Source organism: Dipodomys spectabilis, unplaced genomic scaffold, assembly GCF_019054845.1.
Source record: "Dipodomys spectabilis isolate Male_0828 unplaced genomic scaffold, ASM1905484v1 ptg000015l, whole genome shotgun sequence".
NCBI classification, from domain to species: Eukaryota; Metazoa; Chordata; class Mammalia; order Rodentia; family Heteromyidae; genus Dipodomys; species Dipodomys spectabilis.
This window is the reverse complement of record NW_024870692.1, coordinates 5,405,394-5,423,563: the sequence shown is the minus strand read 5'-3', so window position 1 is coordinate 5,423,563 and position 18,170 is coordinate 5,405,394. Positions and strand designations below refer to the sequence as shown.

The following is an 18,170-nucleotide window of genomic DNA, read 5'->3' as shown; positions in this document are numbered from 1 at the left end:
TACAATTTAACATATCCATCTAAGTGCCCAGTGCTTTTTGGTCAGAGTCATCCCTTTCATCATTCTTCTATTTTATCTGTCCTTTCTCCTCAGACTAATTTCATATTTCCACTTCCTTAGTCACATATGTGCATTGAGTGTTCTGGCTGTATTTGCTTCCTGATCTTTTTTTGTAAAATTCATCCACAATGAAGCACCAACAATTGGTTCAAGATTAATTTTTGAGGGGTAGAATTCCAGGATAGATGATTCAGGGCAGATGTTACATTTGGTTTAAGGAAACTCTGGGCAGATGACACTGATGTTAAGGGAATATTACTCCCATTTGGGTTAGGGTGGAAAGTGACTTTGAAGACATTATTCAGAGACATATGAAGAAGTCAAAGTAAGTAGACCTTCCTGTGAGTAATAGGATGATAGGCCAAGAGGAAGAGAGGGTCTTATGCAGAGGGTGAGTGATTGAGGGTCACCAGGACCTAAGAGCTACTTTAATCATTGCTTTGTATAATGCAATCCTCCTATTTATCATTAACTCCAGTAAATTTTATTGGTTTTAAAAGTTTATCTCCATTTTGCTCTTTCTAGAATGACATTTCTGCTTTACTGTCTTAGAAGAAGCACTATGAGCAAATTGCAGGGGCAATTTTCTGTTAGGCGTCAGAGTCCCTGGCGGGGAAGGCCAGAGTTGCTGGGGCTGTGACCAGAAGCAAGTCAGATTGTAAGGTTTGTAGAGGCTAAACTTTCTCCAATGTGACTTGGAAATGCTTGAAAAAAAGGGCTGGGTTTTCTGAGGTTTTAAAAGTCTATGAAATTTATTTATCTAATTATCCTTAAGTAGTTGAACGAAGGGGTTGCAATTCAAAATTCAAAACATGTAAGTTTGTGAGCACATCTTGATCAAGGTCACCATTTTCACCATTATCTCCATTTCTCCTAGCTCACCTGTGAATAAATTAATTAATTTTTGATTTATGACTTCTATTTGTTGTTTGTGAATAACTCTTGTAAACTCTTGAAATCTGAACAACACAGGGATATTGATGACCTATGTCTTGCCTAAGTTTACTATAATGAACACATGCTTCAGGTCGAGTGGCCCTTTTCCAAAATGCTGAGGACTATTTTAGGTTTTTTTTAAAATTTTTAAAATTTTTATTTTAAGATATTTTTATTTATATAATATGATGTCTTGGTGATGGGACTCAATAATGAACACAAATTTCATTTATGTTTCATGTATACCTCATATGCACATCATCCTGAAGGTATTTTATACAATATTTTTAGTAATTTTGCACCTAAACCAAAGTGTCATGGTGCCGAATTTTTTTAGACTGTGACATTTTGTCAGTGCTTAAAATGTTTTGGATTCTGAAACACTTGAAGTTTGGATTTTTGTTTAGGGATACTCAACCTATATTACTAACAAAACCAACAAAACTAACAAAAACACCCAGTAATCTTCTACTTCAATGTATATATTTATTTATAGTTGGAAAGAATAATCTATTACAGTTGACTTATTGTAAATTGACTCAGAATCAAAGGGTTCAGTGAAATGTAAAAATGCATGTATTTCCTATTAAACAATGGTCACGTTAGAATATGAGTATAATACACAGGTAGCATATGCACAAAAATGTAAAAAGCAATTGTGGAATCAAGTCTAATTAGCAGTTTGTACAACAAAAAAGACAATTGTATTTTCACAGGCTACCAAATAGTTCCTGACAGGATTTTATGCTTTACAGTTGGTTTTTCTGGTAGCTTACAAATCTGTAGCAAATAAGCTCATAGAGAGTGAAGTCACTACACAGTGTTATGGGACAGTAGAAATTCATACCAATACAAAATATCATTCAAGATTTTTACATTGAGTTCTAGTGTCAAGTTTGGGAGACATCTTGGTTGGCAAGCAATCTGAGAACTATGAAAGACTTTGTTTTTGAAAAAAATTATTTCTGCTGGTAAAAAGTTTAAAGTTGTAAAAATATGTAGAAATAGATAGAAGTTATTACATCCTAGTCTTTCTGTCATTTTACCAGCACATCCTTTTCTTGGAACCAATGCGATGCTTTAGCTATTTCCAGCATTTTCCATAAGATGGCAGAGTTGGTATTGCAAATGTGAGCATAAACTCATTCTCTAGGTCCCAGCAACCAAAAGAAGCTTGAAGTCATTCTCATTATTTAAATATTGTTATTCTGCATTTGATAATAATAACCAGTTTCATTCATAAACAAGAAACAATTCGCTAGTTATGTGTTAAGTTTGCCGTTGTACCATTGTTTCATGGAGACCCCTTTGACACTATTTTATTTTGTCAGTAAGTTTCCTTACTTTGAGGTGTTCCTGATAGGTATTATTGAAATCCACTGGTTTAAGCTAATTAACCAGGCACTAAGCACCACTCTTAGATTACTACAGAAGTGACCAGGAAATGTCTGTTGTTGCATTTGAATTAGGAGCTGTGTTTGTCACCTGTAATGTAAACCCAGAGGACTCACTGGCTTGCTGTTGTTTGTGTGACATGAGTGGCTGGGGTTCTAGATTTTGCAACTCAGGCTGTCAGAGACAGGGCCCCTCATATTGACTGCTTGCTCTTTCATACAGTGGCAGCAACAAAGTGTTACATGTTTTCCTCTAGGAACAGGGTAGTCAGGGAATGAGAGGGGCTTTAAATTCAGAGTGAACAAGGGGCTGGTTGTGGAGGCTGAACTCAAGGCATGCAACGCATAGAATGCTTCCAAGATTTCTAGTGTACATTTTCTCAAGAAAGAAAACGAGTGTTTGTTTCTATTGCTCTCTGGCTTCTTCCAAAAAATCAGAAGCTCATTCTGTTTGTTGAGTACTTAGGGAAGAGGAAGGTTGAACGCGGGCTTTCCTGATTTTCGCCCCCCCTCCCTCCAGCTCCCCCCCCCCTCCCCCGGCCCCCAGATTTCTGGGACTTAGAATCTGGAATATGGGAAGCCTTGGCTTTTCACATCAGGACCCAGTTTGTGCGGAGCCCTGCCAGGACTTAGCCTAGGGCCTTGAGGATGAATATACATCTTCAGCACTGAACTGGAAGCTCCCGGTGGGCTGACTGTGTCATGATTTTGTTTTTTATCTCTAGAGTCTCACACAGAGCAGGCACTTGGCAAAGATATTTTAAAAGAAAGAGGCAGCAGCCATAACTTGCTACCAGTGGACAAGGGCACATAGTACAGCTTGAAGGAGTTCAAGGAGTCCTCTCTCATGGTTTCTCATTTGGAGGTATTACTGAATGCTAGTATGGAAGGTCTCTGCAAGAAATTTCCAGATTGATAGTATCTTTTGATTATTGTGAGTTTTCACACCAAAAAGCAAATCAGACTTACCTATGAATGAGGATGTCCCAGTTGTCTCTAATTGTCTACTATGCACAGAGACATTTCCTCTTACCAAAGGTGGACCAACCATGGCACAGGATACTGGTTGGATTTGGTGACTGTAGGCACAATCTTGGAATATATCTGGAGACAGCATAGTACACTAGGAGGCATGACACCTGTGAGTGTTTCTCCCTTTTTGGTAAAATATCCCAGAACTTTGAAAACTTTTTAACCAAGACCATAAGGGCTTCTACTAGAAGAGAGAATTTGTTAACAGCTAGGGGAAAGAAAGCTTTTCAGAAGGGGGAACTCCCTGGAACAAGGATCAGGCCTAAAGTCTTGAAAATTACACTTTTCATACTTCTTTACCCCATGGCTATATTCAGGATGAATTAGACTGTGCTGGGGTTTACTGATACTTGGCTTTTTTTTCAATACTTAAGCACTTTTCTTTTAGCCATTTGTGGAGAAGAGTCTTCCAAAGTGTAATTTATATCAACCGAACTATCTAGAAAGACTACAATGACCACAGCATTACCACATGCAGTTGGGCAGAATATGCAGGAAATGAAAATGCTAATGTAAGAAGCTTCCATTCATGCTGGAGACAGTGAAGATCTGGGTGGTTATCAGAAAATAATGTACAGCAGATAACAACAGTGCATCTTATTGAAACCAGTCAATTATTAATACAAATGCAGGACAGATAAAAATAGTAGTATCTTGAGAAAGCAGTACCAGTTTCTAATTCAGATGAATGAGCTTTTTTGTTTGTTTGGTGAGGGATCATTCTGGGATTTGAACTCAGGGCCTGGGCACTATTCCTGAACTTTTAGCTCAAGGCTAGCACTCTATCACTTGAGCCATCGCTCCACTTTGGCTTTTTGGTGGTTAATTGGAGATAGGAGTTTCATGGACATTTCTGTTCGGGCTGGCTTTGAATAGCAATCCTCAGATCTCAGTCTACTGAGTAGTTAAGATTATGGGCATGACCCACCGCCTAGTTTGACAAATGAGCATTTTAACTGATTATCTGAATTCACCATAATGTGGATAAAATACTGTTTTATGAAGCAATACATTATTACCCTAAGTTCTGTTCAGTACATTCATTTACTTCAAGAATTTCACATAAAACTGTGACTTGGAATCTTATTCTAGTTTCCTTACTCTATTCTTTTAGGGATAGAATGTTTAGTTCATATTCAGTACTTTGAATCTTTTATAGAAGATATACTTTTCGTGTTTTTGGCCACTACTCTATTCTATGCTTGCAATTATTCTATGCAGATAAACCAGGAATTTTGTATCAGTTAAAAGAAAGTAGAGTTTAGGTAATATATTGGACAGCTTTCCTGTGAATAAAATTTAGGAGTGTTGGTGTGTGGATTGTACAAGATCTACTGGGAGGGTCAGAGGCCTTTCTGTCTTTCTGTTCTCAGCTCTGCTGCAGACAGATGATGTTGCCAGCTAGCGGAGTTCTTGTCACATATAGAAAGTCTCAGAAAAATCTGAAATGGCAGAAATCTACAATGGCAAAAATTACTCAATGTTTCCAGATCAGAAGTTCTCCGTGGGAGTTCTCACCTACCAGAGAATGAGAAATTGCTTTGTTCTTTTATGCCAGTCATTTTGCTTTAGAAATGGCAATGGCTAGTAAGTCTAATTTGCTGTACCTCAGATTTTACATCCCTGAAGGATATAAACGTATTTTGAAGTGTTAACACCTACCTTTCCTTTGAATTGTATGGGAAAGAAAATGGGATGTGTTTATAAGAAAATGAGACATGTTTTTATTACAGTTATCACTGATGCTAATAATGTTTTGGCCTTCTCAGCTATATCTGTCATGAGGCATCTAAGATTTACAGGGAAACTTTAATGAAACTCTCCATTTTCTTAAAGGTTATAATTATTATGCAGCACCATATTTACACATATGGAAATGGGAGACTTGGGCAGAATAAAATCATGAAGGGTTGATGGCCATGGGCCTTAAAATAAATGAGAAAAAGAAAACAGGAGCTAGGGTTTTCTCAATCCTATCCAAAAGTCACTACCCAGATCTCCTTTCTGACAGAGATGAATGAACCCAGAACAACTCAGGCTCTGGGACTTGAGATTGTATATTACAGGCTGGGCACACAGAGAAAATTTCACAGAGGGCCCAGTGATTCCAACTCTTGGGTAAACTTTAGATAATTTGTGGGTGGGGTGGGAGGGAAAAACGGAGAAAGCGAGGGAAGAGGTGGCATTATCCAAAAGAAAATTTATTCTCTGTGTGACTTATGTAATTGTAACCCTTCTGTTTTTAGCATTTTCAAATAAAAATTATATAAAAAAAGATAATTTGAGTTCTATACTCAGTGATTTTTCTTTGTGATGTGAAGGAACCTAACAGTAACCAATGGGTTAAAAAAATCTATTACATTGAATAAGTAGTTTAAACATAATAAAAGGTATTAATGAACTTTGCTTGTTCTATAGGAAAAATTTAAGTTTATCACAAGAATTGTTTTAGATACCATTCTCTACAGTTATCGAACTTGTTGGCTGACACAACAATATCATGCTTAGAGAATATTTATTTAGAAACATGACATAGAAAAATGATAGCTACAAAATAAACAAAATACTTATTAATATATGCAGAGTAAACAGATTAAAGGATGGCAGTGTATAATAATAAAAATTCTGTATAATGCAAAGAAAAGAGCTCAATAAGACAAAGCCAGTTTTGCTAAAGGGACAAGAAAACTAGTCAATATTTGCATGTACTAGCATTGCCTGCATTCATTAGTCATAATTAAAGGACCCTGGTATTCTACAAGATAGGTAATTGTAGTAAAAGATGTTGTAATGTCTCAATGTCTGCCATTTTTGGCTTAAAATAGATGTAAAAAACTAGAAAGGGAACAGAAAAATCCATAAATTAGTAAAAAAAACAAAGAGGCCTAGAAGAAATGAAATGGCGAGTCAGTTAAAAAGGAAGTTTAAAAAATTATTTGCACAGTCACTTTCCCAGGAAAAACAGGTTTTAGAAGTGCTTGCTGTACTGCGGGTTTAAGGAAGTTGTCTTGCTTGGCTATGGTGACCTAGGAATGTGACTCCAGCATTGTAGAGGCTGTGGCCGGAGGATCATGATTTCAAGATAGCCTGGGTTATATTGGGAGATTGTGACTTCAAAATATAAAAGTAGGCATTTGGGTAAATACCCTGGGGTGGGATGGCTGGGTCACAGGGGAGCATTATGTTTATGCCTGGAAAGCAGTGTAGATGTTCCTCAAAAGATTAGACTGCTTTCCAGGCAGTCTTGTAATGTTCCCTTCTGTCCACATCCCCTCCAGCATCTGTTGTTATTAGATTTCTTTATTATAGCCATTCTAACTGGGGTGAGGTGGAATCTCAATGTGGCTTTGATCTCATTTCTTTTATGGCCAGAGTTTTGAGCATTTTTTCATGTGTCTATTGGCCATTCTTATTTCCTTTTTGGAGAAGTCTCTCTTTAAGTCCTTAGCCCACTTATTGATGGGGCAAATGTTTCTTTGAGAATTTGTCTTGAGGAATTTAATTTTTTGAGTTCTAAGTACAGTTTAGATATGAGGCCCTTGTCTGTTGTATAGCTAGTGAAGATATTCTCCCAATCTGTGGGCTTTCTATTTATTTTGCTACCTATGTCATTTGCCTTGCAGAAGTTCTGCACTTTAATGCAATCCCATTTGTCCAACTCTTCTTTGATTTGTTATGTTTCTGGGTCTTTATAAAGAAAATTTCAACTTGTGCCAAGGAGCGCTAGTGTTTCTCCTATTCCTTTCTGTATTGTTTTCAGGGTATCTGCTTTTACCTCAAGGTCTTTGATCCATTTGGAGTTGATTCTGGTGCAGGGTGATATATAAGGATCTAACTTTAGCTCTCTACAAGTATTTACCCAAATGATTACAAATAAGGCCATGCTAAAGCTACCAGCACAACCATGTTTATTGAAGCATTATTTACTGTAGCTAAGATATGGACCCAACCCAGTTGTCCCCCAGTAAATGAATGGATCAAGAAAGTGTGGTATATATACACAATGAAATTCTATGTTTCCATCAGAAAGACATCGCTGTATTCATAAGGAAATGAGAAGACTTAGAAAAAATCATATTAAGATAAGTAAGCCAGATGCAAGGAAACATAGGCTCCCTAATAGTCCTCATTTGTAATAATTAGTATATGTCTGGGATAGTTCTAGCAAGAAGATGAGCAGAATAGCTCAATAGTTATATACATGTGACCATATAAGATGATGGCCAAATAAGAAAAGAACTCAAGATATGGGAACAAGAGGTTTTTCTTTGTTGTTGTTTTTAATGTACTATGTGATTTCTTTTTTCTTTTGTGTTATTTTTCCTATGGTTTATCCCCTGTTGTCACTGTATTTGATTTTGGTACCCTGGGTATTTATGTTTATCTGGGTATCCTGGGTATTGACATTTATCTGAATTAGGGAAGGGAAGGGGAACAACAAAATGGTGAGACAAAGGACAAAGGGTAAATTAATGCAACAGCAATACTCACAAGACAATATGTTGGAAATGAACCATACAACCTCGGGGGTGAGGGGTGGGAATTGGAGGAAGGGAAAGTGGGAGAAAAAATGAATGAGGGAGTAACAAGTTTGACAACAAATGTACTCACTACCTTACATATGTAACTGAAACCTTTCTGTATATCACCTTGACAATAAAATTAAATTAAAAAAGTAAGCTATCATTGCAATTGAAAAAAAAATTGGTAGGGCCACATATTTAAAGTAAGAGTAAAGGAAAATGCAGCGTACAGAACCAATGATTTTGGTTTTTGGAAAGTGAAGAACAGTGATTTGAGGTCTGGGATTTCTTGTTTTCCCTGAGAAGACAAAAACCAAAGGAAACAGCAAAGCTCTCTGGATGATAACTTTGTGATGTTCAGAGGTAAGTTAAGGGGAGATGAAGAGGGAACAAGCCAGTAGCAGGTATCTTCCTATGCTGACCTGCAGCTCTGATATCTATCCACGGTCAGACTAGCCCATGCAACCCATGGCACAGGTCTGGATGAGCTAGGACTTCTTATAGATGATGGTCACAAAATGTAGAGGACAGAAGGCAGGACTGAAGACTCATCTGGCAGATTTGATGGCATATGGGGCAAGCTACTGCAGCTACCTGCCTCCATCTATTTATAAGTATGGCATATTTGAAAGGTGGAGTGCTTTAGAAAGCTGTACATTCATATTTTGAAGTTTGAGTGCAGATGTGTGAGTATCAAATGAACATGCCAGTCACTCTGGTTTTGTTTGTTGGCTTTAAAAAAATTAAAGATGGAGTTGTATAGCTGCCCCCACCTTTTGTCTCAATCTCAAGTGCTGGAACTCCAACTTTTTGTTGAAATCATTGGTCATAACTGCCAGATTTGAAGGTGCTAGGAGACTATTACCAACATTTTTTCAGTGGCTTGAAATCACTCCAGGGAATATTGCTGAATAATTAGTACTTAGAAATGCTCTCTCTCCTTCCACCCTCCTCTGTGTGTTTATGTGTATAATACATACCCATAGCTTAAAGGAATATACCTTAAAATCTAATTACATTATTTTTTATATTTTTCCTAACATTGTTTCTTAGAGAAATCAAATACTCATTCCACCCAGCAACAATAATTTATTCTTGTAGAAAAGCAGATGAAGTAAGAAATAGGCCTAGCATCAGTGCTGAGAAAATATTGCCATATATCTCACTCACCTGTCCCACCTCCCCTTCCTGAGCACTGTGCACACAAAGTGTTTGATGAGTTGGAAAACAAATGACACTATGAATAGGTCCAGAGGGGAAAGTCCTGCCAAATATAGCATCACAGTTATGGCAATAGAAACATTAATTAGTGTTGTAGGAGAGTGAGTCCAAGCATGGCATTCAATTGCCTATTCATTTTTTAAGTTCAACTTCAAGAGAAGGAAAACTGAATTATACTCTGCAGAATTATAGGAAGTATGAAAGGTTCTAGTGCCATAGGTTTAATCACAAAGAACAGATAAGAAAGAAGCTGAGGCTGATACTCTTAGTTCATAACTTGGTGACTAAGGTCTCTCAGTACTGAAGAATATATGTGTGTTTTTCTATAACATAATTATAGAATATGCAACACTAGCCCAAGAAATTTTGCCACTTAGCTTGAACTGTGTGACAGATGAATCGGGGATGCTTTACATACACCATCCTTCTTATTAAGGAACAAAGCTCTTGTTAGATAGGCAAAATGTTACAAGTAAAGGTTACAAAGCTCATTTTCCTTTGTAGAAAAGTTTGGGGTGGACTACTTTGGGAAATGTAAGGTAATCAGTAGTAGCAGAATCAGCCTCTGAGACTTGTCCTGACAGAAAAGAAACCCTTTTTTCCCTTCTTGTTTTTTTTTCTTCTTCTTTTTAAATTTAAATCTTCACTATTAGGTAGAATATAGAAAGCAATGGCAGGAGCTTCAGTGGCTGTTTTGATTCAGAGATGATCTTGAGAATGATAACCACAGGATAAAACAAGGGAATGATCCTGAGTCCCTGTTGCTATGAATCTACATTCAGATTATTTCTGTCTCTACAATTTTGAACTGTGAAGACTTACCTATTATTTAACTCATCATTGCTCTTATGAGGAGCATTTATAGGTAAGTCCAATCATAAGATGGACTGACAAGATTGTCTGCCAAAGATAATTCCACAAGAATAGAACGTTGGTTTCTTCAAATCCTTCCTTTCCTTTCCCCTTTCCCCTTTCCTTTCCTTTCCTTTCTTTTTCTTCCCTCCCTCCCTCCCTCCTCCCTCCCTCCTTCTCTTTCTCTCTCTCTCTCTCTTTCTTTTTCTGGTCATGCAGCTTGAACTCTGGGCCTGGGCACTGTCCCTGGAGCTCTTCAGCTCAAGGCTAGTGCTCTACCACTTGAGCACTGGTTTTCTGGTGGCTTTTTGGAAATAAGAGTCTCACAGACTTTCCTGCCTGGGCTGGCTTTGAACTGCGATCCTTAGAGCTTAGCCTTCTGAGTAGTATTACAGGTGTGAGCCACCAACGCCCGGCTTCAAATCCTTTCTTACAACTCACAATAAAAAAGGAGAAACATGCCCTAGATGGAAAATGATTCAGTGTTTCCAGTCAAGAGGAAAAAGCAAAGACAGAGCTGGGAACGTGTCTCAAGTGGTAGAGTACCAAGTACAAGCTCTGCATTCAAACTCTCTACTGAGAAGAAATCAAACCATTCCCCACAACTCCCTCAAAAAAGAAGGAAAGAAAGGAAGGAAAAACCCTACATAAAACAAAGCAAAAACAAAAACAAAATCTTATCATCATTATCAAAAACAACAACAAAACCAAAAGAACAAAAACTGAGTTAAGGATTGACACTGCTCAAATCCAAATGAAGGAGAGTTAAAAATTTGGATCTTTCTTTCCTGTCTTCTGCTCTAGTCCTTTTCTTTTTCTCTCACTTTTCTACTCCTTTCTCCTCCTTCCTTCCTTTATTCTTTTATCAAGTTCAAGCCAAATCATATTTTGAGTTCCTTGACTATTTCAACTCTTAAATATTTAGCATGTAACCAGTTTTTCCTTTTCTATAAATGCAAGTTCAAAGAAAGAAACTAATTAATTTTTCACCTGACATCAAATTTTCTATAAATACCAAATATTTTATGACCACCTTCTAGAAATGACATTTAAAAAATTAATCCCCAATAAAATTGCTAAATTTTTTCAAGGATAAAATTTGTTTCTTAATTTCTTTTTTTGAGAATTATTTACTGGTAAATACAACTAATATTTAAAATATATCTACTCACTTCCTGAATTTCTCACTTGTCAGTTAAATGCAAGGTAAATTCTTCTATTAGTTCTATTTTGTAGCTGACCATTCAGCTGATAATTTTTTTTTTTTTTTGGGTCCAGTCATGGGGCCTGAACTCTGGGCCTGGGCGCTGTCCCTCGGCTCTTCAGCTCAAGGCTAGCGCTCTGCCACTTGAGCCATAGTGCCACTTCCGGCTTTTTTCTTTTTGCTTATGTGGTGCTGAGGAATCGAACCCAGGGCCTCATGCATGAAAGGCAAGCGCTCTACCACTGAGCCACCTTCCCACCCCTCAGCTGATAACTTTTAAGCTGTAGATCTATGTATCACAAATATTTCAACATAGCTCTTAGATATTTAAAAGGATCTCTTATTCAAACAAGTTACAAGTTCATTCTTGAATTGAAATGTATTTTGTTAAACCATGACACTTAAGGTTCCTATTTCCAAGTATCAATTATTTGCATTTTTATCTCCTTCATTCAGCTGCCTTTGAGAAAAAGCAGATACTTTCTTGGTCTAAAATATCAAGTTAGAACACTTGAACTCCAGTCAAGAATAGAATTTCTTCTAGCTACATATTAGAACAACTCAGAAACAATGTGAGTATTAGCCTTAAACTATGCTGGACACAGGTGGCTCACACCTGTAGCTACTCAGGAGGCTGAGATCTGAGGATCAGAGTCTGTGACACTCTTATCTCCATTAACCACCAAAAAAGCAAGCAAGCAAGCAAGCAGGCAAGCAAGCAAGCAAGCAAGCAAGCAAGAAAGCAAGAAAGCAAGCAAGCAAGAAAGAAGCTGGAAGTGGAAGTGGAGCTGTGGCTCAAGTGGTAGAGCTCCAGCCTTAAGCAGAAAAGCTCAGTGACAATGACCAGGCCCCTAGTTCAAGCCCTAAGACTCTCTCTCTCTCTCTCTCTCTCTCTCACACACACACACACACACAAACACACACACACACACACAAACACTAACCAGCCAGAGTATTTACAGTCCACAGAGAGTCCACATTTGAGGCATCATCATGTTTTAATTGAGTATAAAATTGAAGGTCTGTTTACTCTTGGCAAAATTCCTTTCTAATTTGCAAAGATTGAAAAGAGCAATTTTGGTTTTTATTTGCTTCTCGATTTAGCAGAGTCACAATGGTTTCCCTCAGCTTTGCAATGTACATGTTAGCTAATTCTAATGAAGACAAATTCTGCTCAATCAGGACTGTCCCGTTCATTAAGTGAGACAGATGGCAGTCTTCCCATATTTTGTTGGATTCAGCTTCTTGAAGCTGAGTGGCTCATTTAGTGATGTCTATAGGAATAACAGGGATGTTTTTTTTTTTTTTCTGCAGGAGAAAGCAAATGAGTCAATATTTTGGTATAACAAGTTCTCAAGTTATTGAAACAAATGAGCCAACGACATCCCGAATTTTGGGAGGTATGGATATATGTTTTGTTTTAGGGATACCTCTAAAACAAGATGTATGTCCATACCTCACATTAAATGATCAAAGGGAGGTGATGATTCTTGAGGATATATTCACATGGATACTTTTCTAAAAGATCTTGAGATTTATTGGCTATGGCAAAAGCAAGGACTGGAACAACTCATCCCTGGGTAGCAGCTGCCATGTTGAAATTAGCCAGATTAACTAGTAATTGCCAAGTGTTAGCCCTCAACCTTGCCCTAATCTTTACTCCTTTGTTACAAGTAAGCAGAAACTCTACGTAGTGGCCAGAAACATGAGAGTTGAAGAGGAAGATTATATGGGAAGTCATTCTAACTTACTTTTGGTGAGTGGCAACGTTTTGCTATTCATTAGGAATTGCTGAATTGTACATTAGGAACTGCTGAAAGTTATAACTTCATTATTGAAGTGGAGGAAGATTACCACATGTGCTACAGTAATCACTAAGGTAAAGACATTCTCCAATCAGTTATCTGCAGCTAGATAGTATCTAAGGCTGAGATGTATCTTAGAAACCTGAAGAAATTCATAGGAAAATAAAAGAGAAACAAAACTTGGTATGGTACTGTTTTTATAAAATGTTAGCCATGTTTTTACTTGAGTTTTCTCATTTCATCACAAACAATGAAATAGCAATATAAAGTCTTTAAGTAGTACTATTATCCATCTTTTTTGTTGACTTTTGATACTTTTTGAATTTCCTAAGCTTTTGCAATAATAACATGATGTATAAATTTTGGAATATTATTACACTTATCTTTTAATTAAAATGAGATTTTTAATCTGCATTAATTTAAATTGCTTAAACATGGACAACTTTTTTTCCTACTACTTTTTAGGCAGTAGAAGACTTTGCTATTACTGAGGGTTTTTTGAGTGGATCACAAGAAATCTAGCCCAGGATTAACTCATTGCTCTGAAGGCTTCACAGTACTTATATTTTAAAATCAAATCTTCACCTTGCCTTTGGAAGGTAGGATTCCTACTTAGAAGATGACTTTCCTTCATAGAGGGGGGAGACTCTAGTCCAGAGATATCAAGTCCCAAGGTCCTAGTGGTAGGCTGGGACCCAAACCTCAACTATGTCCTCCATGTTCTTTTCCTTTAGCCACAGTTCTTGTCCTTCTACACAAATACAGGACTCTGGAGAAGTTCATCAAAGCCTTAGGTTTCACTTTCTCAATTGCAGAATGGTGGTTTGGATTTTTCTACCTTAAGGCTTAGCTATCTCTTCATTGTGAAACTGGGTTTATTCAGTAGGATGAAATATGATTAATGAAAGTTAGTTAATGAGGGTCAGTGGACCCAATGGACACAATGCAGAGGTCTGTGAGTATAGAATATACTTCCAGGAAGCCACTGTGGTTGTTAGGAATTTGAGCAACCAGGGCAATGGTTTTACATTAACAGTCTCTTAACAGTCTTAAGAAATCTATAGAAAGATGAAAGGAAGAAGAGAAGGAAAAAAGAGAATCAGGAGGAGGAGGAAGAGCTTCTATACATGTAAAAAATTAGTAACAATTTTTCAGTGGTTTACAGACTTCTTAGAGAAGAGTGACACATCAAGAATCTCTACTACACAGTGCACTAATGTTCAACTTTGTTAACATGGGGGAAGCTTATATAGAGTGAGTAATAATGAAAAGGTGAAAACAAGTGATATGACAGATATTGAGAAGAGTTTACCCTATCTCTATTAATCAATGATGAAGATCAGCACAATGGTTGACTATGGGAACATGGCAATTGATTGACAAGTGGGAAAGAGGAAACTTTCTAAAGTGATAGGAATGTCCTATAATTTGACTGAAGCATTGGTTACGTGAGTGTATACTTTTTTCAGACTATTCATGTAGCATTCTTAATATCTGTACATTTCACCATATGTAAATATTATTCCAATTAAAAAATACAATATGGAAAACTGGATGCTGGTGGCTCACACCTGTCATCCTAGCTACTAAGAAGACTGAGATCTGAGGATCACAATTCGAAGCCAGCCTAGGCAGAAATGCCTGTGAGACAAGTGGAGCTGTGGCTCAAGTGTTGGAGTGCCAGTGAAAAACCCATCTGAGTGAGAACACTGTGAAGCCCTAAGTTCAAGCCCCGGAACCAGCACCAACATAGTAACAACAACAACAATAATAATAATAATAATAATAACGACAATAATTCAAACAATTGTGATGTGGATTTAAAATAGTCATCTGTTTTTTTTTCTCCAGACAACTGTATGTCCTGGACTATTTGTTGGGATAGAGCAGGAGAAAAAAATGTAGGGCACACACAAATATTTTCTTTAGACACATTTATAGAGAATTCTGTGATTTTTAAAATGTTCCTTCCCTTCAAATATTTCCAGAGTGAAGTTTCTGATTTAGATTTGTGACTGTGATTTCTCCCCCAGCCTGGGTGCTGTATGTGTAGGTTTGACATCATTGTGCAGGAGGGAGACAGAGCAGAAATATGGAGTTGAGAGACATTCATGTTTTCTCCGAAAAGGAAAAGGGGGGGATCCATTAATCATTTCACTCTTTCCAGTATCTAAGATCTCTATATATTTCAAAACACTGGAAGAACAAGATGCCAGGCCTGAATGTGAAATTTAAATTGCCCTAATCCTGTGTAGTAGTGTGGGAAGGTGAGAACACATGTTTTGTCTTGTGGTGTTAAAACGATGGTCCATCTTTTCTACCCATGAATGAGCTGCCCCAAGGCAACTGCCACTGCCAGTCCATGTGGTCTAGAAGAACCTCAGCAGCTGGCATCACTGACTCCACACCTGGCAACACACGCGGATGTTTCTCTTCAAGATGATTGGTAGAAGGTTTTTTTTTTTTTTTCAGAGATTTTTTTTTTTATCATATTGCATGCCTCACATTAGATATTGTTAAAAAAATTAAAAACCATTTTTTTTTACAATTTACAAGTGCTTATATAAGAAGAAAATGACTAAAAAAATACCCACCCAAGCACCCAGAACTCATCTAACTGAACACTGCTAATATTACACAGAATGTGAGTGAAGAACTCGGTGACTTGTGGGGAAGCAGGAGGCACAGTTATTGTCTGGGAGGGAGGTGGAACGAGACGGATCCACAGTGCTGGCCCTCAGTGGTGCTTTTGCTCCCTAAGTCAAATCCAGCAGCCGCATTTCAAAATCAATGGCATTACTTATTTCGACCTAGAAAATAAAACATAAATTGCTGTAAATAACTTCAACATTAAACAATGACAATCCCTTCTCTTCATCCAGACCTTTTGAAATGCAAATCAACTTCTGCTTATCTCTGCTCCTGTCGAACCAATAGCAAGAAGAAAGCTGGAATACTAGGTTTTCTTACTTTTCAGATTAGGGTGGCAGTTGGGCTTTAAGGTATGGGGCCACTTTCTGGGAGAAAGTGCCACTTTGACAGCAGTTGTGAGGTGATAGGATCATTACTATTGGGTGTATCAGAAGTAAAGATGACAGAGGTGTGTTGTGCCTACCAGCCACAACTCTGGCCTAATATTCTTCCAGAATCTACATAAGCATTGTCCTGTCTGGCTTTCATATCACCTAACACTGGACCCATTTCTCTTACATACACCCTTCCCTGTGATGCTTACTTTTGTGTGTCAAATTGGCTAGGCCACAGTGTCCTGATATTTGTTCAAATACCAGTTTAATGTCACTGGATGGTATCTTTTAGATGAGATTGGAATTTAAGTCAGTAGATGTTGTGTAAAGAACATATGTGGATCTCATCTGATCAGTGAAAGGCCTGAAGAAAAAAGACTATAATGTTCCTGAAGGAGAAGAAATTTGGCCTACAAATTGCCTTTGGATTTCAGCTACAATATTTTATCTTTTTTGATCTCCAGTTGGCCAACCTAACCTGCAGATTTTGGACATGCCAGTCTCTATTGTGTGAGGTAATTTCTTAAAAATCGGCCTCCTGCCCCTGTCTGTCAGTCTGTTCTCCTCTGCATACACCCATTCCCTGATATGCATGCTACTCATTCTATTTATTTGGGGAACATCACCTAATACATACTAACACGTTCAGTCCACGATTTGGGCACAGACTCTGGATTTCATATTCCTGATTTTGTCCTAAATGAGAAGCCTTGGGAATGGGAGATTCTGAATTATGACCCTTGCACAAAACCAACACTCACACTATACATGCTGCACAGTTAATATTTGTTGTATTTATCACCTCTCACAGCTCCTCTGTTGTGAGGTCTTAGCTGATCCAAATCTTACTTACCTTTGAAGATCCAGTTGGAATTTGTCTCTGTGAAGATTTTCACTTCTCCTCAGGCATGTGGCTTTCTCATCTGGTTACCAATACCTCTTACGTAACCAGCTGTGACTTGTACACATCTGTGCCGTGTACACAGATGCTGGCCTCCAGTGTCACAACTCGCCATCCTCTGTTATTCCACCCAGTCATGGCAGTTTTATCCCTCCAACTCCCAAATTATGAACGTTACAACAAAAAGACTGTGTCCACACTTACTTTATATCTCCATCTAGAAACTTCTACTCAGTTCAGTAACTATTCTATGGCCTGAAATGTATTATTTAGTTATAATTTGACAAGAAATGTACTCACCACCTTATGTATGTAACTGTAACCCCTGTGTACATCATACTGACAATTAAATTAAGTTAAAAAAGAATTTCTCAACTTCCCAGTTTCACCTTACTTTGGTAGCCACTCTTGTGAAAGTAGAGGGTTCAATCTTTGACACCTTGGCTCTGTCCTATCTTTCCATGACATTTCCCTTGCTCTCTGGCTTCTTTGTGTGTGAATTACAAGTCCATCTATCTGTTCCTATTACCACTTTGAATTTTAGCAGGGATTTAAACGGAAAGATAAAGAGTTGGTTTATTATGATGGGATTTTATAGTTTTAGGAAATCTCTAAGTCAGAAAGGGCAGTGAAGCTCATTTATCCACTCAGTTCATAAGGTCCTTTTAAGTTGAAGATAAAACAATAGGTAAAGGCATGCTTCTTTGTTAATGGGAGTATTCATGTAAGCTGAAGGCATCTCAGAGTATTTACTCCATTCATCTTTAATGTGAGATCTGCTTCTGAGGTAAGGTCTACAAGGTGCCATTCAGATATGGGTTTTCTCATTTTGGAAAATAATTTTTATTTATTTATTTATTTTTGTCGGGGCTTGAACTCTGGGCCTGGGCGCCATCTCTCAACTCTTCAGTTCAAGATTAACACCCTACCACTTGAGCCACAGTGCCACTTCCAGCCTTTTTTTTTTTTTTTTCTTTTTCTGCTTATGTGATGCTGAGGAATCGACCCCAGGGGCTCATGGATGCAAGGCAAGCATTCTATCACTGAGCCACCTTCCCAGCCCAGAAAATAATTCTTATGTTCATGAGGCAGCATAAGAAGGCTTTCTAATATTCTGGGAGCAGAGAGTGAGGTCACATGGCAGGAGAAATGTCTGTGTCCTCAGCGAGATAGGACAATGATAGTCCTGGAGGTCGCCCTAGACCCTCTTGTGTCT

The 18,170-nt window shown here is 37.7% G+C and overlaps 1 protein-coding gene across 1 annotated transcript in view; it reads right to left on the bottom strand.

The window, feature by feature from the left end:
* Nucleotides 1-15,586: 15,586 nt before the first annotated feature.
* Nucleotides 15,587-18,170, bottom strand: part of Nkain3 (sodium/potassium transporting ATPase interacting 3) — a 280,286-nt gene continuing 277,702 nt past the window's right edge. Inside the window, exon 6 of the mRNA XM_042666127.1 lies at nucleotides 15,587-15,837. Within this exon, the coding sequence (XP_042522061.1) occupies nucleotides 15,784-15,837 (54 nt within the window). The 3' untranslated portion in view covers nucleotides 15,587-15,783. The remainder of the gene's footprint in view (nucleotides 15,838-18,170) is intronic.